A 23448-nucleotide genomic window follows, 5' to 3' on the forward strand; every position below is an offset into this window, starting at 1 on the left:
CCACCTTTTGCTCTCTGCCAAGGGTGGGTTCAGATGTCCAAAGGAGAGCACTCTGGCCAGGTGTCAGGGCCAGGCTGTGATGACCGTCTGTGTACTGTTTGTGTATCTGGTCTCCTTAAATGAAATATGGTCAAGATTCCCCATGAGAGTTCCTGTGGGGAGAGCTGCTGGTCTTTGAAAGTAGAAAAATGGCCTGAGTCAGGTATCCTGGAAACAGATTACTGAAGGGGAGTGACCTGTGGGAGGCAGCACATGGATAGAGAAGGTCAAATGTCCAGTGACCTTGGCTTAAACCTTTGCTGAACACAGTTGTGTGTTTTTTTTAATATATTTTAGTTGTCAATGAATTATTTATATGCAGTGCTGAGGATCAAACCCAGGGCCTCACACATACCAGGCAAGTGCTCTACCACTGAGCCACAACTTCAGCCCCTGAACAGAGTTTTTTCAGCAGGACTTGCCTCTTGTCACAAGGATGGAATCCGTGGGCAGTACGTGGGTCCATTGAACTTGGGTTTACTGGATTTTGCTAGAACTCTAGCAGTTTTTAATCCTTTGGAATTTACCTGTGTTTGAAACATGATTCCTCTGGTATGGCCAGGTTTTATTCTGCCTGGGAAACATTCATGAGAGTATCCTGGGCAGCTGACCTTAGCGTTGAGGGGACTTCTCACCTGTCCTTGCCTCTTCTGGTATCTCCCACTCAGTTTAAGTACCACCGGGGCAGGCAACAGTGATGGGTGCTGGGACAGTTACAACAGCTCCCTAACTGTTCCTTCTCTCATCTCCTATATCGTTCCTTTTATGTGCTCTGCATGCTTTTTCCTAATTTTTTGCTGGTAACACTTATGCAAGATTGCCACCACTTTCCTGTTTGAAAGCCTACACATTGGACCGGGAGGTAGCTCAGTCATAGAGCACTTGCTAAGCATGTGCAGCACCCTGGATTCAATTAAAAAAAAAAAAAAAAAAAAAAAAGCAGGCTTGAACATTTAGAGTCCTCCTCTAGCTCTCAAACCTGTTATTTAAGATCCCTGAGTCTGGAGCTAATCTGCTTTCCTGGCTGGATTTCCCATCACTTCCTCCCAGTGGCTTATGTCCATCCATGGTGACTGGTCCTGAGTGGCGCCTGCTGCATTCACCCCCTGGCAGTTTTGCTGATGCAAGTGCTCTGAGCCAGGAATGTCTTCCTCCTCCTCTGAGTGGCTCTTCCCTCTTTACAGAGGGCTTTCACTTACAATCTTAATAATTTCTGTGCAGCTTCACCAGGACAGAGTGGTCTTGGCATCTTTCTGCCAACATTGGTGAATGTAGGGGATTTTCTTACAACCTCAGAGCCAACAGGCGATCTGAGTTTCAGCCCAGCTGCCCTCAGGGAAGCCTTCTGCCACCCTAGGAAGCTCAGATCCAGCTGCCCTCGGGGAAGCCTTCTGCCACCCTAGGAAGCTCAGGTCCAGCTGCCCTCGGGGAAGCCTTCTGCCACCCTAGGGAGCTCAGGTCCAGCTGCCCTCGGGGAAGCCTCTGCCACCCTAGGGAGCTCAGGTCCAGCTGCCCTTGGGGAAACCTTGCTTCCCAGCTCTAGTACAGCAAGCAGGCTCCGCTTTACTCATGAATTTCTCAGGGTGTATCACGTTGTCATTCCCCATGCTGCATCCTGGACTAGCTCCCTCAAGTGGATTTCTTCTCAGCCTGCTTTCCTCTGCATCTGTAATGGCACCTGGCAGTAGGTGAGAACTTGGTGTTTGGGTGAATATGTGTGTGAATAGATTTTGCTTTCCATATCTTCTGGTTTGTGGTCTGGGGGGGAGTGTAGCGGCCTGGTAATTAGCTACTCAAGACTCCATGTGTTGGAAAAGCCCCTACATTATGTCTGTAGAGTAAATAGGGACTGGTTATTATTTTGTTCCACTCCCTCTGCCATCTCATAGAGACATAATCAAGTATTTCATTACTTGATGAAAGGTGCTTAAAACATTATACATGTTTTAGGAATGTAATCTTTCAGCTAAATTTTGTCAGACAACAGCTATACCGGGGAGAGGCTTTGAGGAAAGGCATTTCTGTAATCTACCAGTGCCTTCCTCCATAATAACCTACACAAAAAAATAATGATGTTCTTTAATTTGGACAGCTGGTGTTTTTCTTCTTCATATATGAAGTATAAATAAAAGCATCTCTGGAAACCCTCCTTGTTGATCCCTTGCATGCCAACTTCAAGATGAGCCTAGAGGCCTCTCCATATAGATGAGCGTCCTCTGGCCGCAGCCGTGCCATATGCAGGAGTGGGCTCCTTTCCGACTTTTCTTTATGCCTCAGAGTTTAAAGACAAATCAGTAGTAAGATTTTTTTCCCTCATTCTTTCCTTGACTCTCTTCTTTGTCTATCTGTGCTTCTCTGTCTTCTGTATGTGGTCAGAAATAAGAATCGCTGATCATCGGTGCTTATTTGCAAAGCTCATTTCTGCATTTGAGTTCAGATTGCCTCTATGGAAGGACAAGGCAGTCTTGAGTCATTTGGCAGTGGGGATCCAGTTTGATAAATGCATGTGAATGCATGTGAATCCTTGTGTGAATGTCATGGAGTGTACTTGTACAGACCTAGATGGTGCAGGTAGGCTGTGTGGGTAGCCTGTTGCTCCCAGGCTACAGACCTGTACAGTGTGTTACTATACAGAATACTGTGGGCAATTGCAACACAGTGGTAAGTATTTGTGAATCTAAATATATCTAAACATAAAAAAGCTACAGTAAAAACACAGTACAAAAGCTAAAAATGGTACAGTTGTATCAGTTACCATGAATGGAGACTGCAGGACTGGAAGCAGCTCTGGGTGAGTCAGGGGCTGGAGAGCAGATGTGAGGGACAAGGACCTCACCTGTACCACTGTAGACTATAAACACTGTACTTGGTCTACACTACATTTATAATGAAACATTTTTCTTTCTTTAGTAATAAATTAACTTTAGCTCAACTGTAACTTTTTTTTTTTTTTTGCTTTATAAACTTAAAAAAAAACCTTTTTGTAATAACACTTAGCTTAAGTTCCAGACCCATTGTTGTAAGAATACTTTGGCCCTTTATAATCTTACAGGACCACTGTCATACTTGTGGTGGGTTGTTGACTAAAGCGTCGCTGTGTGGCACCTGACTATGTTAGGTTTAAGGCCCTTTTATGTCTCTACATCCCCCTCCTTTCTTCTGATTTCTTTACTTGTCTGATTAGGTAGTTATAAATCTCTTTTGCATAGTTTTGGTTTGGAATCATTCCTGCTTTGTCTTTCATTCCTTAATTTTTTGACTGGGTTGAGTACCTTTTTCTTTTTCAGTGACCATATGAACTATGGAAATAAAAAGGAATCAGCCACATTCCACCTGAGTCATGTTGGTAGAATGTAGGAACCAGATCTGGAGCAACCAGGTACCAGCTAGGTGGCTCTGTAGCCTGAAGTCCATCTGCACTTTTGGGTTGGAGGCAGGCACTCTTCACACTTCTAAGAAAGGCAACCATGGGGGAAATTGCCCCTGGCCTTGAGGACTTGCACAGCTCCTTCTTGGCAAGATGTGGATCTGAGTCATTGGGACATTGCTTAATGCCTCAGAACCAGTACTGAAAGAGTCCTGTCTTCTCTGCACGAGGAGAGGGAAATGAAGTGAAAACTTTTTCTTAGGGAAGTGGGGACTCTTTTAATATAGTCACACATTTCCTTCTAGTTTAGCATATTCTTGTCTTGGGTTGATTTTAGATTTGGGGTGTGGGTTTAAGGGCATCCTAGCCCCAAAGGTGCAGGGTGTGTGTGTCATCAGTCATTGAGTGTGAGAGTGCTCTACCAGAGGACAGCTTGAATTTGTGTAGCCAAGGGAATGTGAAATATATATGTTTCTTTTTCTGGATCAGAGATACAGTTTAGAATCTGGAGTGCCTAGAGTTTTCCCATAGGTATTTTTAAAATTTTTTAGTTGTAATATGGACTCAATGCCTTTATTTGTTTTTATATGGTTCTAGGATTGAACCTAGTGCTTCACACTTGTGAGGCAAGTGCTGTATCACTGAGCTACAACTCTAGCCCCTCCCATAGGTATTTTTGAGAGTCCAAAAATGATAGTTTCTGTCCCAAGGGAGGGTCACATTTGCTTGTGCACATGCAAATCCTGGCACATAGTTTTTGGCCCTAAGGTGCCTGTGGATTTCAGAGAGTCTGTGTTGTAGGGGAACAGAGGTTTTTGGTAATCTCTGAAGCAAGGACACTTGTAACTTCTTGCTAAAGGTGAGGGCTTTACAAACACACTTGAGAAGTGTGAGTTCTGAAAACATACTTTATTGTAGCCACTTGGTGCTAGTGGGGTTCTGCCCTGTTCTGTTCCTCGCTTGAGTGGTTTTTGCCTTGAGAGGGTTTGGCCTGGGCTGATGATTAATCGACAAGTATTTGATCACCCAAAGCCTAGGTAGCTCTCTGTGGAGTATTGCTGTTTTTAATCACTTGTTCATAAAGCCCAGAATGCCTTTCCTTTGAACTTTCCTTAAGCACCTGGTTTGTTTTGTCAAACACCGAGGGAGTTTCATGTGAGTAGTACCGTGTCAGATGACAGCACAGAAAGATGGAAGGGTAGGAAAGGAACAGGCCTTGCTTAAGGGATCATTCTAGACACCTTCTTCCCAGTTGAGATGGAAGAAGGAATGTGGTGCAGGTAGCACAGCCCTGCAGGAGAGACACAGGCCTGGCACCTCCTGCACCAATCGGTGACCGTGACTTCATGCACATCACTTTGGAGCCTCTTCCTTTTATGTAACACACACAACTGGGGTGACTGCTGAGGGATTTTGCACCTCAAGCCCTATGTGATTTGGGCACAGAAATATCAGTGGAGGAATGGATGCCCTAGCTTTTCAGGTTTTCCATTGGCAGGATGTTGAGACCAGGGTTGAGGTAGACAGGTAAGAGTAAGTTTTTAGGTAGCCTTCTCTTTTCCATGGATCTGTGCCTCTGGGAGATTTTAATCTTGCTTCTTAGAAAGCTGTCTGCTTGGACTTTTGAGTCCTACAGATGGCCTGATGTACTTGGCCAGCAGCAGAAGTGGAGTCTTAAGGTTGTGGCTCTTGGTTTATCATCCATTAGGTATAAACTTTTGGAAGTGACTCCCTTCCTTTAGTGAGGTGATTCCTCATCCAGGAACATCCAAGCTGAACTCTCCTGTCTTGCTTTTCCATTTGGCACATGTGCTCATTCTTCTCCAGGTGCCTCGGCCTCCACTTGCTTTCCTCCATGCATGGAGCTCTCTCATGACCAGTCCTGCATTACGTCCTTAGAGGTTTTTGTGTCCTTATCCCCAACCAGGCTGAGTTGTTTAAATACTGATGTTCTCACTCCTGTTTTTTTTGGTAGCCCTGCACCAGCACTTTGGTTGACATCTGTTAGGTGTTCAGCTGTGCTGGAACCAGTGGACCCTCCTTAGAAGGAACGCACAGGAATCATGTTTAAATTCAGCTGAGTGTTGGGGAGAAACTTTCCTCCCAAGAATCACAGGAGAGTTTAGAGAAGGGAGTGCTAGTCTGGAGAGTTTTAGAAAAGGCTAATAACAGATACTGGAACCTTTGCCAAGGAATGTGGACTGGGGTGCTTTCATTCTGACTTCATTTATGATCTTGTTGGTTGGTGGTCAATGGGTGGATATTACTCAAGGGGTAGATTTTTTTCATTGAAAAGCTAGGGAAACATGTTCAGTTTCAAAATAGCTTACCAGCCTGTAAATAAAGGTTTGAAGCAAGTGGTCTCTGAACCAGTATCTAAAGAAGAGTCTTTGTCCTATAAGAAATGTTCCCAGAACCCCAGCTACTCTGGAGGCTGAGGCGTGGGGATGGCAAATTTGAGGGCAACCTGGGCAGCTTATTGAGACCCTGTCTATAAATAAAAAAAGATGGGGATGTAGCTCAGTGGTAAAGTGCCCTGGATTCAATCCTCAGTACCACCAAAACTAATCAGGGAAGATGCTAAGCCTAGAAACCTTGGAGTAGTGGACCTTGGGAACTGGGAGATACTCGTGCAAGCAACCTTGGAGGTTTTGGAGAACATTTGACATGAAGATTTGGGGATGGCATGGTATAGGGCATTGAACTTCATATCAATAAGCAAGGAGGTCCCAGAACTTGAGACATACTAATTAATTAAGACACATTTGGATACCTCTGGGGGGAGGGTTTAAATCTTTGAATCTTTAAATTCCATACTGTTTTGCCACTGCTTCCTATCCAGATTTTAGACAACTTTTAAAATTATAAGTACTAGTCAGCTTTGCTGTGGTAATGAACAACTCCAAAAATTCAAAGGTCTGCAATAAACATTAATTTCTAGGTCATGTGACATGTCAGCTTTGCTGTGGTAATGAACAACTCCAAAAATTCAAAGGTATGCAATAAACATTAATTTCTAGGTCATGTGACATGTCAGTGGCTGAGTCAGCTTTGCTGCTCCCTCCTACAAGTCATCCCGCTCTGAAGGATCAACCCTTACCTGGGACACCTACTTTCAAGGTAGAGCAGAAAGAACAAGAGGCTTGCTGGAAACTCCCAGTGGCTCACACAGCCCCCACTCTGCTTCGTTCATCCCTGTGCCTGAGTCATGGGGCAGAGCTGTGTCTCCCTGCAGGAAATCACCAGGCCATAGGAAGGACCGAGCTCCTCACAGAACAGGGGGTTAATCATTGCAAATGTTAATTCCATCTACCATGTCGTCTGTGACCTCTACTTTTTTCATTATTTAGTAAAGACAGGTTCACATTTATCATTTTAAAATGGACAGAAAACATTTTCTTCCTGTTGTGTGTATTAAAATTTTAGATTTCTCTGAGAGAACTTGATCTGCTGCCAGGAAGTGATGTGGCAGATCACTATGTGTATTCCACATTGTATGTTCTTCTAGCTCATCAATGCATTCCCTAGAATCTCTAGAGTGGTTGTGAATGCCAGTAAATACCTGGTGTCAGAATGGAGTTTCTAAACTTACTAGCTGTGCGGGGGTGGGGTGTGGGGGGGTGTTCATTGTTTGCTGTTATTGATTGATTGATTGAGCTGTCATTTACATACCATGAAATTCACCATCTTGAAATATACAGTTGAATGGCTTTTAGTATATTCACTGGGTGGAGCAACCATCAGCACCTAATTCTAGAATTTTTCTTTCTTTTTTTTTCTTGGCAGAGCTGGAAATTGGATCCAGGGCCTCACACACTAGCCACATGCTCTGCCATGGAGCTACATGCCCAGCCCTTCAGAATATTTTTGTCATCGTCAAAAGAAATCCCATCCTCACTAAGCCATCTCTTCTGATTAGCCTCTCTGTCAGTGGAAAAATCTGCTTTCTGCCTCTAAGGATTTGCCTCTTATGACAGTTCACTTAGAACAATGTAATCAGGTTCATTGCTGATGTTTTCTGGTAGATACTGTGTTCTTTAACATATTTAAGAACTTTCCTTTTTCAAATCCTTAACTTTACTTTGAAATTTTAATGAATGATAGTTACCAGTGAATGATACAAATAAACATTTTGATAGTTGTGGACATGATTACCTTCAATAGTGATTTACATATGCATTCAGTAATATAATAAATTGCAATAATAAATTTCCTGATGTTAAATCATTTTTGTTTTCCTAGAGTACCTTTGGCTTGATCCTGGCACGTTCTTCTTTTTAAAAATTCTTTTAATGTACCATTAGCTGTTACTTTATTGGCAATGTTTATATTTATATCTGATTTTCCTCTTTGTCCTAAATTTTTGATATCAGATATTAGGTGATCTTCATAAAGTGATTTGAAGCCAGGCACTGTGACACACACATTTGGGGCTAGCCTCAACAACTTAATGAGGTCCTACGCAACTTAGGGTCTCAAAATGAAAAATAATAAAAAGGATTGGGGATGTGGTAAAGCACCTCTGTGTTAAATCATCAGTACATAAATAAATAAACAAATGATTTGAAAGGTTTCTTCATTTTTAAAAGGTATATGAGAATATTTGAATGAAGCAGGACTTACTCCTTGAAGGTTCATTAGAGATTAACTATGAAACCAGGAGGGCCCAGCTTGTGTTTTCGTGGAGGTCTCTGATTCTCTGGCATCACTTCTTTAACCATATTTGTCTTCAGATTTCTGTCAAATATCATTTTCATTTTAGCTTCCTATTTTACTCTAGAAACATCTAACATACACATTTCTAAGCTTTTACACATTATTCACAGCACATCCTTATAATTTATTACATGGAGATAAGATTTAAATACTGATTTTTTTTCTGTTCTTTTTCTTTTTTCTCATTTCTATAATTGGTGAGGTTTCCTAAGTTTTACTTTATCAAATTCCTCTTTTAGAATTAAGTTTTGACTTATGACTTTTGACTTTTTTGGTTTTCAGTATATACTTATGTGAGGTGAGCACTTCTGAGCCTTGTCTCCAGACGCCATGTGTTTTTTTTTTTTTTAAATGAGAGCACACAGCGAATGTGGTCTAAGTGTTTTATTTCACGGCTGAAGCTTTTTCATGTATATTTGCTCTTGAGGATTCTGTGTGACTTTGTTTCGGTTTTTTTTTTTTTTTTTTGTTTAGGTGTATCTGATATAAGGATGTAGGCCTGAAGAGTGGATTACTGGATTGCCTTTGTTTCTACTTGATGTCATTAGAATTCTCCTTTGGGATCCTTATGTTGGTTCCAGTTGAGCGAGCTGTGAGCGGGGAAGGGAAGTGGAAGGAAGACTGGCAGCATCCTGAGCATTCCCCTCAGGGAGACTTGGTCTGGCTCCTCTCGGTGTCTGGACCACCTGTCGCCTGGCTTCCTTCTTGTTTTAGCACCTCTCCTCCTTGTAGAGCCCCGCCCCACCAGCATTTGCAGTCTTGCCTGTTGGACATCCCCAGACCTGCTGACCCTGGGGCCACCTTGTTTGTTCTTGACCCTTACCCTGCATTTCTACCCCTGTGGCCGGGATAAAGCACTGTGGGCAGGGAGCCCCCTACTGGTAGACCTTGCTTAGGGCGTCTACCTGTGCTTGTGATCCACTTCACAGCAGCCAGAAACCCTGGCTGTCCTCCTTTGTCCCGTCATCAGACCTCCCATGTTCCCTTCCCTCCTGACAGTTGCACTTTCACATTAGGGTGCACATGAGATGGGGGTTCGAGACATTTTCTACCTTTTAAGTAGCCTTGATTACCTTAAGTAACCTGGCGGTGACTCGGGTTCAAGATGCCTCTTAGTTGTTTTTCCAGTTATACCAATAGAAGATCTTAGAAGCTTTGGCATTTGGATGGCACCCTATTCTAGTTTCCAGGATCACTATGACTCCAGTTGCTGTATTTCTTGTCATTTTTCCCCACTGCTTTTTCTCTCCCATTCTTAAATAAGTATCTGGAGGAAGGAAGAGAAAGCAAAGCCTGGTGGTCAACTCGCCAAGTTCATCTAGAAGTCTAGATCTACAGTTTTTGAATGAGTGTGTAACATTCTATCTTATTAATGTAAACACAATCATTTCCTGGTTATTGAGCCTTGGGGATTTTTTCCAGGTTTCATTGTGTTCTTTGTTCTGTTTTGAACACCATGAACCCCCTCCCCCACTCCCTTACAGGGAATTGAACTCAGGGGCATGTACCACTGCACTACATGCCTACTTCCTTTCCCTTTTCTAAAATTTTCAGATAGGATCTCACAAATTTGAAAAGGCTGGCCTTCATGTGTAATCCTCCTGCCTCAGCCTTCCAAATCTCTGGGATTATGGGTGGGCACCACTGTGCCCAGCATGAGTATCTTTGAACAGAACATTCTGAGATTTTTCCCTTTGAGTTTGTTCTCCAAAGTGGTTTTAGGGGCTGGGGATGTGGCTCAAGCGGTAGCACGCTCGCCTGGCATGCGTGCGGCCCGGGTTCGATCCTCAGCACCACATACAAACAAAGATGTTGTGTCCGCCGAAAACTAAAAAATAAATATTAAAAAAATTCTCTCTCTCTCTCTCTCTCTCTCTCTCTCTCTCTCTTAAAAAAAAAGTGGTTTTAAATTTAACTTTACAGAGTTGGGTGTAGTAGCACACACCTGTAATCCTAGTGACTTGGGAGACTGAGGCAGGAAGATTGCAAGTTCAAAGCCTGCCTCAGCAACTTAGCGAAGCCCTAAGCAACTCAGTGAGACCCTGTCTCAAAAGGAAAAACAAAAAGGGCTGGGGATGTGGCTTAGTGGCTAAGATAGTCAGTTGATAAATATATAATAAAACTTCAAATAGTGATAATTCCTGTAAAGAAAATAAAGCCCAGGAAAGGGGCTAGAGAGTGATGAAGGATACAAGGATACTTTTAGGGTTTATGAGTAGAGAAGTTCTCTCTGAATAGGTGTCAAGTGAGCAGAAACCTGTTTGATAAGCAAAGAGGCAGCCCATGGAGATCTGTGGTAGAGGAATATTCCAAATAGAGAAAGCCAGCAATTACTAAGGCCCTGAGGTCAGGATGAGCCAAGACAGTGCCAGGGCCAGAAGGAAGGCCAGTCTGTCCAGAGCAGGATGACCTGGGTAAAAGTGTTGGCCATGAGGTAGGAGGTAAGGTCTAAGGACCAGTGGTGTTGGCGCTTGCAGACGGTGGGAGTTGGATTTACTTCTGAATGTCATGGAGTGTCTTTGGGAGTTGTGAGCAAGGATGTTGATGTTTTGTTTTACATTTTTAAAAGAGCGCTCTGGCTGTGGTTTGGAGAGCTGACTGTAGGGTAACTGAAGGAAGGCAGGAGGCCTTTTGGTTAAGCCAAGGGTTTCCCTCACTTCAGTCGTGAAGCGGGTGCTGCCCCCACACCACACCTGCTCCAGAGTCCACAGAGCAGACCCCAGGGCTGGAGGACTGTGATGGGCGGAGAGACCTGGGTGGTTCAGTTCACCTAATCCCTTGCCCATCCCCTAGTACTTTCATGTTTACCCTCCATGTTTGTTTCTCGTGGGGACCGTATCTTGAGAAAGTCATTTTGGGATAACTTGTATTAAGACCTTAAGGAAAGATGTTAGCTTTCCTGGACTCTCTTTAAAAACAGAAGCTTCGTGTTTACCCACAGGATTTATGACCTGGGAGTGGAGCTGAAGGACAGTGTAGGGGCTAGAGGAAAGTCCCACAGAGGGAACTTCTGAAAAGGACGCTGACCTTGGAAGCAGAAACCCCATTCAACCTTTGGTGCGACAAATACTAGAGTCTATACATTTGTGCAAGTTACTTCATCTTTTTGAATCTGCTTCCTCACTGGTGGAGAAAATATCTGTTCTGCTGATCTCCAGAGGCTGCCGTGGGTGCAGTGAAAGCAGACCGCAAGCGCTATGTGCAGATGGTCCATGGTGGTGGCCTCAGGCTCAGGAGACCCAAGGCTTCTGTAGCCGGTTGTCTACTCCCGTCAGTGCAAGTGATGTTCCAGTGAACACTCGGGAACCAAGGGGTTCCTGTGCTTTCCCTGGCTATGTAGTCCCAGGAGGAAAGAATCTGCACTGCGTGAGGTCTGGTTCACCATCTCCCCTCCACCCCGCCTGGCCAAGGCAGTTCAGACCTGTATGCCGGCTGTTCCAGGAAGGTCGTTGGCTGAGGTCACCAGGGCCAGGTTAGGAGAGGCTCCTCGAGTTGCTGCTGGACCTGGGGCGAGATGGCAAATAACCACACAGCGTGTGGATGAACCGGCACAGTTACAATCATGGGAGAGTCTCAGTGTTTGTGCAGAAGTTAAAAGTGTAAATTAATGATTAAAACTGTGAAAACTGCTTCAGTGCAGATACCTTCAAAGCAGTGGAGAAGGGAGTGACTGATTCTGCCAGGGAGCAGGTCAGGGAAGGCCTAAGAGGAGGGAACATTCAATAGATTCCTTTTTTAAAAATTTTGTTTTACAGTTATACTTGGACACAATACCTTTATTTTTATTTGTTTATTTTTTATGTGGTGCTGAGGATCAAACCCAGCGCCTCGCCTGTGCTAGGCGAGCGCTCTACGGCTGAGCCACAACCCAGCCCGTCAGTGGATAGTTTGGAAACCTCAACCTGAGAAAAGGGAGGGAGGGCTTTGTAAGCAGAGGTGGGAGGTGGGGAGAGCATGGTGGGTTCTGGTGCCCAGGGCTCGTGGGGAGCCGGAGCCCAGGCCAGCTCATAGAAAGCCACCGTCAGAGCTGAGGTGGGCTTATCTGACAAGATTTTGTTTCTTTAGTGCAGTGTAGAGCCACTGGCAGGGCGGTCCTGAGGCCCTGTGTTTTGAGGTTGTGTTTATAAAATGTAAGGGTGGGCCCCTGCGGTGCCCAGCACGGTGTTTTGTCTGAAGTCAGTGTTTAAATATTTACTGAAATGACAAAGATACATGATTATCTCAGAGTTCCAGAAAAGATGATGTCCCCCGCCTGATGTCCCAGGATCCTGGGTGTGACGCTGCATGCCCAGTGGTCTCAGCACACTGAGAAACCAGCAGGTGCTGCTGTAGCAAGGCCCCCACCCGAGGTGCTCCCGGCTCTGCTCTGTAGTCAGAGGTGGAGCTGAGGAGCAGTGGAGGGGACATCCAGGAAGCACCTTCTGCAGAGATGCCAGTAATGACAAAAAAGTGGTTTTGACATCGCTTAAGTATGCGATTAAATGATCTGGGGTTAGTGGCAAAGTGAAACAAAGGAAGGAGACTTTATTGTACTTTCTGACCCCCACCAAGTTGGGTGACATTGCCCTTAATGCCAGGCCATGCTTTCCTCCACCTCGTCTCACCCCTCTTCCCAGGTCTCCCGTGAACTGGAACTCGTGGGATATGACGGCTGGGTTGATCTCTTGTGTGCTGTGTGTCTCCTCACCTGGGGGCCGGGTCGCCTCCCATGTGCAGAGCTCCCAGAAGAGAGAAAGGGGAAAGCGCCTCCTTACCCACCCAACCCATGGTCCGATGGCCCCCAGGTCACCATGGCCCTTTCCATTGTGTTGTGGCACGTCTTGCCATGTCCCCTCAGTCTTTGTCTCCCAGTGATCCAGGGTGACATACAGAGGCCTCCACACCTAGTGCTGGACAAGGCACTGTTCTGTTATCAAACCTTGAAACCCAGAAGGATGACTGTAAGACCTGGCCTTCCTGTGTTACAGCCTTTGGGTATTAAAGGGACATAATGTATTGAGGTAGCCACAGGCCTAAAGAGAGTGAGATTTATAGTTTTTAGAACTTTTCTTTTTCTTTCCTGGCATTTGCCTCTCTGGCAGCCTCCCTTCCCTCTAATGTTTTTATCGTGGGAAATTTTAGTCATACAAAACAGGACAGATTGTGTAATGAACCTGCAAGCACCATCATCAACACCTGGGTGTCTTATATCATTTATACCCCCTTCCCCAGCCTTATTATTTTGAAGCAAATACTGGATCTCTTATCATTTCATCCATCATAGTTTGGAAACCTCTACATGAGAAAAGGCGGGGAGGGCTTTGCAAGCAGAGGTAGGAGGTGAGGAGAGCATGGTGGGTTCTGGAGCTGGTGCCCAGGGCTCGTGAATATATTTTAAAAGAAGACGACTGTAAAATCATGGCACTTCCATCATCATGCCTAATTGATTCCTTAATGTTGCCTGTATGCAACTGATCAGAATTCAGATTTCCTCGACTCATCTCAGAATCTTACTTTTTACATTTTGTTTCATTATTATTTTACCTGTGTATTGGTGTTATGCCAGAGGCTTGTTCAGGATTCAAATTGAATTTTTTTTGGCAGGTGGGCCTCCTCTTGATGGTATGGACTTCTTTTTAGGAGGCACACAACTTTTAAACTTTTAATTGTCTCTTTGTGACAGATGATTTCGTTTTAAGTGTGTTGAGTATTTAGGAGGGCTCAGGCCTTTTAATGTTTACCTTGGCCCAGGTGGTGGTCTTAAGAAAGGGGAAAATGGAGTGCAGTGTGCTCAGAGCTATTTCTCTGGCGAAATCTGACCATGGTGGGTGGTTATGTTCTCTGTCCCTGAACAGAGACACTTGCAGCTGGTCACCCCAGAACTTGTCAGAAGATGATTCCACCTGAATTGGGTCTGCAGTGCCACCATACTCTCTCTTGGTCATGAAAGATCTGTTTGCTCAAGAAATAATTAGTAAGGAGAGACTCAGATTTTTGGAAAGTAACTTTTGTATTTTAACATTGTTCCTTGGTTTGGCACACTAGACAGTTGCTGAGGTTCTCCTGCGGTGTGTTTTTCTTCCATTTGTAAGGCAGTTCTTTTTTTCTTGTAGGATCTCATTCTGCCCAACGGTGGTACTCCAGCAGGGACTTCCAGTCCAGCTTCTTCATCTTCTCTTCTAAACAGACTTCAACTTGACGATGACATTGATGGTGAGACCAGAGATCTCTTTGTCACAGTGGATGACCCCAAGAAGCATGTCTGTACCATGGAGACCTACATCACATACAGGATCACCACCAAAGTAGGTTCCTTTGTTTTCTGATGCCCGGGTCTTGGGGAACTGGGGTCCTAACCCCATGGTTTTCCATTGCCTTCATCCACCCTCTGTACAGCTTCATTCACCTTTATTACAGTTGTGGGTGTGGTGTCTGCAGAGAGTGGATGCATTAAGATTAAAAGGATCACTCTGCCAGTGATTCTCCAGGGAGTTTCCAGAAGCCTTCGGTTCAGGAATGGGGTGACATCATTGGTCCCTCACGTTCTGAGGTTTCAGCATCATGGACTGCCCGATACTGTTTCCTCCAACTTGCACATAGCCATTGTGGACTATCTACCTTCTGGATGTGTAAGCCAATCTAATAAATTAAACACATTATTTATAATAAAAAGATTAAAAGTATCACATACACATAATCATTTTTTAAACTATTGAGATGAGGGAGAATTTGTGACTAAGGTCTTTTTGTGTGTGTGGTGCTGGGGATTGAACCCAGGACCTCGTGCATACGAGGCAAGCACTGTACCAACTAAGCTATATTCCCAGCCCTGTGACTAAGGTCTTTTAACCCCTATACTCTGACTTATTTCCTATCATGGTACTATTTAATGGGTTCATATTACGTTAACCTTGAAATTTTCCATTCTTTCCAAAGAATTTAAACAGGTTCAGAATTTACTAAACATTCATAATAATTTTTTTTAGAGAGAGAGAGAGAATTTCAATATTTATTTTTCAGTTTTTGGTGGACACAACATCTTTGTTTGTATGTGGTGCTGAGGATCGAACCCGGGCCGCACGCATGCCAGGCGAGCGTGCTACTGCTTGATCCACATCCTCAGTCCCATAAAAATTTTTTTATTCTACAATGAAAAAGAGAAAAGGAACAGCGGAGAAAAAAGACATGCTATCCAAGCTCTTCCTAACACCACCCATAAAGGCAACTCCATCTAGTAAATCTTTCGAAATTACTTGGCAATCTTTCTTCACAGTTGAGGAGACTGAAGTAGAAAGTTTGAGTAACTTGTTAAAGGTTAGAGAATTAGGAAATGGAATTATAACTTGAAGGAATTATAACTTGAATTATAATTTTTAAAATCCATATTCCACTTGTGAAAGAATAACTTTGGGGCTGGGGTTGTGGCTCAGTAGTAGAGTGCTTGCGTAGCATGTGTGAGGCACTGGGTTCAGTTCTCAGCACTGAATGTAAATAAAGAAAATAAAAGTCCATCTATAACTAAGAAAAATATTTTTAAAAAAAGAATAACTTTGGAGTGTGTGTGTGTGTGTGTGTGTGTGTGTGTGTGTGTGTGTTTGTGTTCGTTCGTTCGTTCCAGTGCTAGGGATGGAGCCCAGGCCCTGTACCTGCTAGGGAAGAACTCTACCACTGAGCTACACTTCCAGCCCTGTATTATTTGTTGCTTTTGAAAGTTATTTTCTGACTATTTGAAATAGTACTGAAGTTTTAGGTGTGAAGCATGGTTTCTTGACCTTGGTGGTATGGACATTTTGGACTGAGCAACACTTGGTTTTAGGGGATTGTACTGTGGGTCAGCAGGTATTTTTTAGCATCATCCCTGGGCTCTGGCCTCTGGATGCCAGGGGCACCATCCTCCCCCACTCTCAGCCCCTGGTTGTGACAACAAAAATATCTCCAAATATTGACAGGTATTCTCTGGGGAACAAACTTTCTCCCTGGTTGAAAACCGCTAATCTAGATTATTTATATTATTAGGAAGAAAATACACATTATCTCTGAGTATTTTAGAATAAAGAAGTCTTTTTGTCAGGAAACTATGTTATTTCTTGGTATTTCCCCTACCACAAACCACATAGTGAAGAAAAGACTTCTAGGTAATTCCAGATGCATTAATAGATGCAGTTGCCTTTGTGGGTGGTGTCAAGAAAAGCATGGATAACATTTCTTGTTTCTCTTACTGTGCCTTTTCTTTTTTCATTGTAGAAGAAAATTGATCTTTTACTGTGAAAGTTGAGTAGGTTCGAACCTGCTTAAATTCTTTTTAGAAAGAAAAATGGGATGAAATACATTCAAATTTGCTTCTTCATCTTTTATTGGATGAAAAATATTATATTTAAAAAATTATGTGAGTAATATAAACACATTCATTGGGGAGGGAGGGAGGAGAAGAGAAGAGAGAGGGAGAGAACAATGTTAAAGATCAAATACAGAGTAGAAAACCCTGAGTCCTCCCTGGTTGTCCTTAATATCTGTTCTAATTGAAAGTTGCCATTGCTAAAACGTGGTATGTTCTTCTCATCTCTTTTCATTTACATATATACATGAACAGTTAGAATACACGTTATTTAGATTCTGGTGTCTTTCACTTTCTCACTTTATCTTCAATTGACTGTATTTTTGAAGGCCCTTCCCGGTGCATACAACTGTATCTATCTTATTCTTCCCGTCTCTGCCTAATTATTTATGCAGTGATTAGGCCATTATCTTTTCTCTATGGACATTTAAGCGTTTGTCAATTTTCTGAAGTTACTTCCTGTCCTCTTCACCTGGTCCACACTTGAAGATCTGTCTGCACACGATGTCTTTCCTCATGACCATCCTGAGCAGGTTCTCACATGTGTGTTATTTCTTCCCCAGAGGTCTAGGGCCATGTACATATTTTCAGGAATTATTTCTATTTATTTATTTTTACTTTGGCTGAACGTATTCTTCACCTTGTGGTCCATGAAATGCAAAACCTGTTTTTCTTGAATTGCTGCTACAGCCAGGTGCCAAGGTGACTGCCTTGCTGGCACAGTAACACTCGCCCAGGGTGACAGTTTTCGCCACATCTTAATTCCTGTGCCTCCCTGCCCCGCTCCCCAAAGTAGATCCTGCAGGGAGGGCTTCTCTTAGCTGACTGATGGACTAGTACACCAGCCACAACCTGCCAGGCTTTCTTAGGCCTCTTCTTTTTTCTTCCTTCCTTACCCTTTACCCTCCATGTTCTTATCTCTGCCCCTTTCCCTGGGATGATTCAATTTCCTGCATGTGAGAAAATACCCTAGAGTAACCTTTTCCCACTTGCAGTCCCACATTTTCACTTGGCTGGGGTGCCAGCACCTCAAGATGAACCTGGTGGGGAATTTTTACCTTTTTTTTTTTTTAATGGTTATACATACTAGTTGGATTCGTCCCAACAAACTTATACATGCATGGAAATCGATTTCCGTTCATGAGTCCCCCTCCCCCCTGCCTTTCCCTCAAATTTTACTTCTTACCATCCTTCTCTTCCACTTGTGATTCTATACCTGCGTTGTCTGCTTTTTCTGTTTCTAAAAGCACTGCCAGGTTGGTTGTCCTGGTGGTGCATTCAGAGCGTTCTTTCTGAAAGCTGTGTTAATGGATATGTAGGAGTGTGTGGGGATGAGAGAGGACACACAGGGACACAGGGCCCCACGCCTGATCTTATCCTAGGTTTTGCACTTCCGTTGAGGTCCTCAGCAAAGTGAATGGTCAGAGAATGAGGCTGTACACATGCTTGCTTTATTACTTGGAGGTTTTGACTTCCCAGTCCTGATTCAGGTTCCTGTTGACCACAGCAGCTAACGTGAAGCTAAGTCTGAGAGCTGATCTAGGCAAAGAATGCTTCACCAAATCTATGCTGGTGGGAGGCCCCTAAGGCCCTCCCAAGGCAGGTGGCTCCTGCCTCTCCTCTTATAGCGTCTAGAAAGTAGCGTCATATTAAGAACTAATTATGGACGCTGAGCATGTGTTATACTTTTTTTTGTAATAAAAACTGTTCAGTTATTATTTTATGTAAGTATAGATATTTTTAGAAATATAGATTTTATAGAAAAGTCAGAAGATGAAAGCTTAAAAACAAAAAAGACTACCCATAAGGTCAGCAGCCAAAAAAAAATCATTGATAACTTCTGTGCTATTTTCCTCTATTTTAAAAAAAATGAGTATCTTGCATGTGGCCAGCTCTCTTAATACGTTGCAGATATCTTTCTCAGCTAGCAAGCACCAGTAAGCACACTTTCAGGCCATCACTTATAAGGTGGCACTAAGTGTTCTGTTTGGTGCATCTGCCATCATTTATTTTGCACTAAGTGCTTTACATACATTATTAATCTTCACACTCGGTAAAGTAGATATTGATACTGTCTTTATGAATGAAACTGAGACACAGAGACATTAAGAAAATTGCTCAAAAACATAACTAATATGTGGTGGACTAGTGCTTGAGTCCAGGTTCCTTAACAATTGTGCTGTTTTCCACGACATGATTTGCCAGAGAGGATGGCTCTCACCCAGCACAGGAGGGCAGAACAGTGGTCCAGCTGAAATGGTCCATGTAGACATAGATGCAAGTTTGAGGAAACAGAGAGCCGCCTCCAGCTCCCTTGAAAGACCATCCTCTGACCTTTTACACTATTTCCCATCAGTCACCTCCCCAGCTCTTACCCCCCAAGGAGTACCTCTCGGATACTCAGTGGTCAAGAGAGCCAGGTTATGTCTAAGAATCACATAGTGGGCATTCGATCTAATGACAAGGTCATGGGTGACTACGGTGACCGTTTCATTGGTGTGGTTCAGAACCCAGTTTGCAGTGGGTTAGAGTGAATGAGAGTTAGAAGAGAAGATGTGAGTGTTGGTAGTTTGCTAGTGATTGAAAGAGTAAAGCAGAGAGTATGAGCAATAACTGTGGGAGGGGCATGGGCTCAGGGGAGGGGAAGGCTGTGTGTGTGAGTGAGTGTGTGTGTGTGTGTGTGTGAGTGTGAGTGTGTGTGTGTGTGTGTGTGTGTGTGTGTGTGTGTGTGAAGGATGAAGGAGACTTAAGTGCCAAGTAGACAATTTTGGTAGAGAAGGAGACTTTGGGCTGCAGATTGACAGGAGGGAAGGTGTCAAGAGATGGTGTTCTGAGCATGGTGTGGTGGGGACTGGCCTCCCATGGGGGAGGCATAATTTTTCTGCACACTTTTTTTCCGTGGTCCTTGGAAAAAGAAGGGAAGCTGTTTTGTGGCATGAAGTTGAGGAGCTCTTTGCTTAGAGCTCCAGTTTTCTCCATGAATCAATGATGAGCTCTTCCCCTAAGAGTGAGGAGGAAGATTTGCAGTGGGCTTCAGAAGTTTTGAAAACTTGCACTGACCTTTTACCAACTGTGTGGAAAACAAGTGAGAGTTGAAGGGAGTATTAAGGTTGCCTGGTAGTGCTGAGGTCCAGCTGTAGGCCATTGTGTCACTCTGATCTCCTTTTTTTTTTTCCCTCCAGCATTGTGTTCACAGGGCCAGGCCTGATGAAACAGGAAGTGGCCAGTTGAGGTTCTGCCTGGGCTTGGACAATGGGAGGGAGCATTTAGATATGGAAAGTAAGGAACTGCCCAAGAAGGAAGGAAGGAAGGAAGGAAAGATAGGAGCTGACAGAATGTCAAGAGACTAGGTCAAAAGAGACTGAGAAGACAAGGGTGTCCACAGGTGGAAGAGCCTGAATCATAGGGGGTGCTCTTTAGGGAGGGAGATATGAGCGTTTCTGCCTGACTCCAGACTGGGAGACCCCAGAGAGGAGGGAGACATGGTCAGCTCAGAGGCAGGTGAGGGGACCACCTGGATGGGAGGGCACCCAGATGATGGAGGGCTTTGGAGAAGAAGCTGGAGAACCAGGTGCTTGGGGAGCCGACAGGGAGTCAGTCCACCACTGTGAGGAGGTGGAGGATGAGGGCAGCATGAGCCTGGCAGGGTTCCCGGGCAGTGGAGCAGCGCTGGGGCAGCTCCTGGCTTAGCTCCTGGCCTGGGGTGGGTGTGGACAGTGAATGGGAGAGAATGAGCAGCACCAAAGGGATGGGCGGGCTGCAGGGAGGCTGCATTCTCAGGGGAGAGCCAGAGTTCAGAATCTGAGTAGGTCGAAGAGCCACATCTATTATGGAATGGATGTTCCCAAATAACTTGGGGGGAAGATCTTTTCTCAGAAGGAAACCTGGAGGAGAGTGAGGGTGAGTGGCCAGAAGCCTCCCCTGTCATCATTCTCAGTTGTTCTCTGAGGGTGGTTGTCATTTGATAAGGGAAGAGGTCGCATTGATGGGGGACAGGTGTCACCTGGACTTCTCCGGCTCTTCCTATGGCCTGGGTGGATGCCACTTGTGATGAAGACCAATCTCTCTGGAGTGAGTCAGTTGTAAATTTTGGGTTGAGTGGACGTTCTTTGGAATGGCTCTGGGCCACAGCTGCTTGGCACGTCAACTCTTGGGGTGCAAGGGGATGCCTTTTAGGGTGGGGTGATGCCCAGGGGACAGACTGACTAGACCTAGGTCTTCCAAAGTGCTGAACTTCCAAAGAAGAAAAAAGAAAAATTTCCAGAGATGCCAGAGATGAAGAAAGAGGTATTCATAGCAAGCAATGGTACTAATAGTAAAAATGAATACCCTTTACTGTGACCCTGTTGCTCAATTACCTGTCCTTCTGACTTTAGGTGTGTAACCATGACCTTGGATCTTTGTTGGACGTTCTAGCTTGTAGACACACTATATGGAAGGAAATAGATTAAAGTGCTGTCATGGTTGTCTGTGGTCATGGAATTGTGTGGTTGGACATTCTCCTTTCATTTTTATTGCTTCGTTAGCCACCATTATTAGAAAACAGAGATAAACAGATATTTCTTTATTTTCTTTAATTATATCCTGAATTTCACAGAGGAAAAATTTATTACAAACTCATGCTTGGAGTTTTACTGATCTGCATATTTTATGAAGACTGTGAGTCATGCAGCTGGGTTTCTCTCCAGGAATCCAGTGATGTCCGAGGCCCAGTTTCAGCCAGTACATGTGGGCAGGGAGTCTGTTCGGCTAGCCTCATTCCTGGCTCTGCTCTTTCTCTCCGTCCTTGTTTTTCTTTTGTCATTCTCATCTACTTCTCTGTCATGTCATTCGATTATATTTTATATATCACTATGTCTTTTATAGAACAAGCTGCAGTAAAAATAAGGAAAAGAGATAGTGGGCCAGAGAGTGTGAGCATCCTGCTTGTGGTGGTTTTTACCTATCGCTTTCTAAAGCATCAGGCAAGTTTTTCCTGCAGTATTAAATCCCGCATGGTCCTTAAAGGAGCTATTAAAACTATGAACAGGGGCTGGGGTAGGGTTCAGAGGTGGAGCGCTGCCTAGCACGTGTGAGGCACTGGGTTTGAGGCACCACATAAAGATAAATAAATAAAAGTATTATGTCCATCTGCAATTGAAAAATATTTTTTAAAAAACCATGAACATGGGGCTGGGGATGTGGCTCAAGCGGTAGCGTGCTTGCCTGGCATGTGTGCGGCCCGGGTTCGATCCTCAGCACCACATACAAACAAAGATGTTGTCCGCCAAAAACTGAAAAATAAATATTTAAAAAAAAATTCTCTCTCTCTCTCTTTAAAAAAAAAAAAAAAACAAACCATGAACATTTTGTATGTTTTTGACTGTAAAAATATTGTATATGGATGATAAAATTTGGAAACAAGGATGATGATAAAGAGGAGTTTTCACTGTCAGTTCTAAACTTTTTTCCTATTAAAAATTTTAACACAAGTGAAATAATAATGGATGTATAATGAATCTGGTATCTTGCTGGTTAAAACTATATTGAAGCATTTTTGTCATTAAAAATATCTTAAAACATAATTACTGATAACTATAGAATAAATACACTATAACTTTCTTATAGTATTTTTAAATTGTTGTTCATATAGGTTGCTTTGATTCCTTTGCAATTTGAAATGATATTGCAATGCAGATCATCATACAGATATATATGCCACTTCTTTTTTTTTTTTTTTTTTTTGAGACAGGACCTAAGAATAAGTAACAGTATAATTCTCATAGTAAAGAATATTCATTTTTCTACATTAGAAGCTTAACATTATCACTCTATAGGAATGCTTCTTTGGTTATCTCTAGGCATCCCTGGACATTTTTTGTTTGTTTTATTATAGCCTTGTTGTGTTGCCCAGGATGGCCTTGATCTCCTCCTGGGCTCAAGTGATCCTCCAGCCTCAGCCTCCCCAGTAGCTGGGACTATAGGTACATGCCAACACATCCAATTTCCCTGCTGCTTGTAAAACTTTCTTTTCCAAACCAGGCGTGATGGTGCATGTTTGTAATCCCAGCAGCTCAGGAGGCTGAGACAGGAGGATTGCAAATTCAAAGCCAGCTTTAACATTTTAGTGAGATCCTCAGCAATTTAGTGAGACCCTGTCTCAAAGTAAAAAATATAAAAGGCTGGAGATGTAGTATGGTAAATTTTTAACAAAAACAACAACAACAACAACAAAAAATACCCAACAAATCTTTCCCAATATTAAATTCCTAGAAGTGTAATAACAGTGCTTAATGACATAAATATAAAAGAAAACCACAAAGGAGCGGATACAGGTGAATATGTGTATAAGCTTGCAGTGTGATGGCCTTCTGGTTGATGACACCAAAGCAACTGCCTTAAGGGGAAGGGACACAGGAAATCTACTTCGTGACAATTGAAAGTTCTGTTTCAAAAAAACCGTTTAGAAATACGAAAGGCAAGTTGCACTAAAGAGCTTATACAAATGTAAAAGACTTGACCAAAAAAAAAAAAAAAAAAAAAAGGGTGGGGTGGGGTATGGGGAACCCTTGACAACAGAAGAAACGTATATGGCCAACAAGCATTTGAATATAAGAATATAAATTGCTTTATTTTTTGAAGTAGTGTGTTGATTAAAAATATGTATGCTCTTTCATCCAGCAATTCTGTTTTTAGGAATTATTTTAATAGAATTATCAGATAGGTACCTACTGATGTTTATTGTAGCATTGTTTATTGTTTGGAAAGTTGGAAACAGAGGGGAGGGAAAGGAGAAATTCTGGGGAATGATATTGGCCAAATTATTGTTACATTGTGTACATGCATGAATATGTAACAATCCTATTATGTACAAGTGTAATGCACCAATAAAAATATGGGGGAAAAAGTTGGAAACAACTTGAATGGGAATTTGGTTTAATAATTGTATAGCCACTCAATGGAACACATATATCTATTAAAAATAGTTATGTAGATCTGAACTTACTGACATAGAGAGATGTCTAAGATGTAC

At 43.3% G+C, this 23448-nt stretch overlaps 1 protein-coding gene across 1 annotated transcript in view; it reads left to right on the top strand.

The window, feature by feature from the left end:
- The window catches only part of Snx30 (sorting nexin family member 30), a 112926-nt gene that overhangs the window by 36022 nt on the left and 53456 nt on the right, over window positions 1–23448 (top strand). The window contains exon 2 of the mRNA XM_026391166.2: window positions 14215–14406. Within this exon, the coding sequence (XP_026246951.2) occupies window positions 14215–14406 (192 nt within the window). The remainder of the gene's footprint in view (window positions 1–14214; window positions 14407–23448) is intronic.

The sequence above is a fragment of the Urocitellus parryii genome, chromosome 4, assembly GCF_045843805.1.
Source record: "Urocitellus parryii isolate mUroPar1 chromosome 4, mUroPar1.hap1, whole genome shotgun sequence".
NCBI lineage: Eukaryota > Metazoa > Chordata > Mammalia > Rodentia > Sciuridae > Urocitellus > Urocitellus parryii.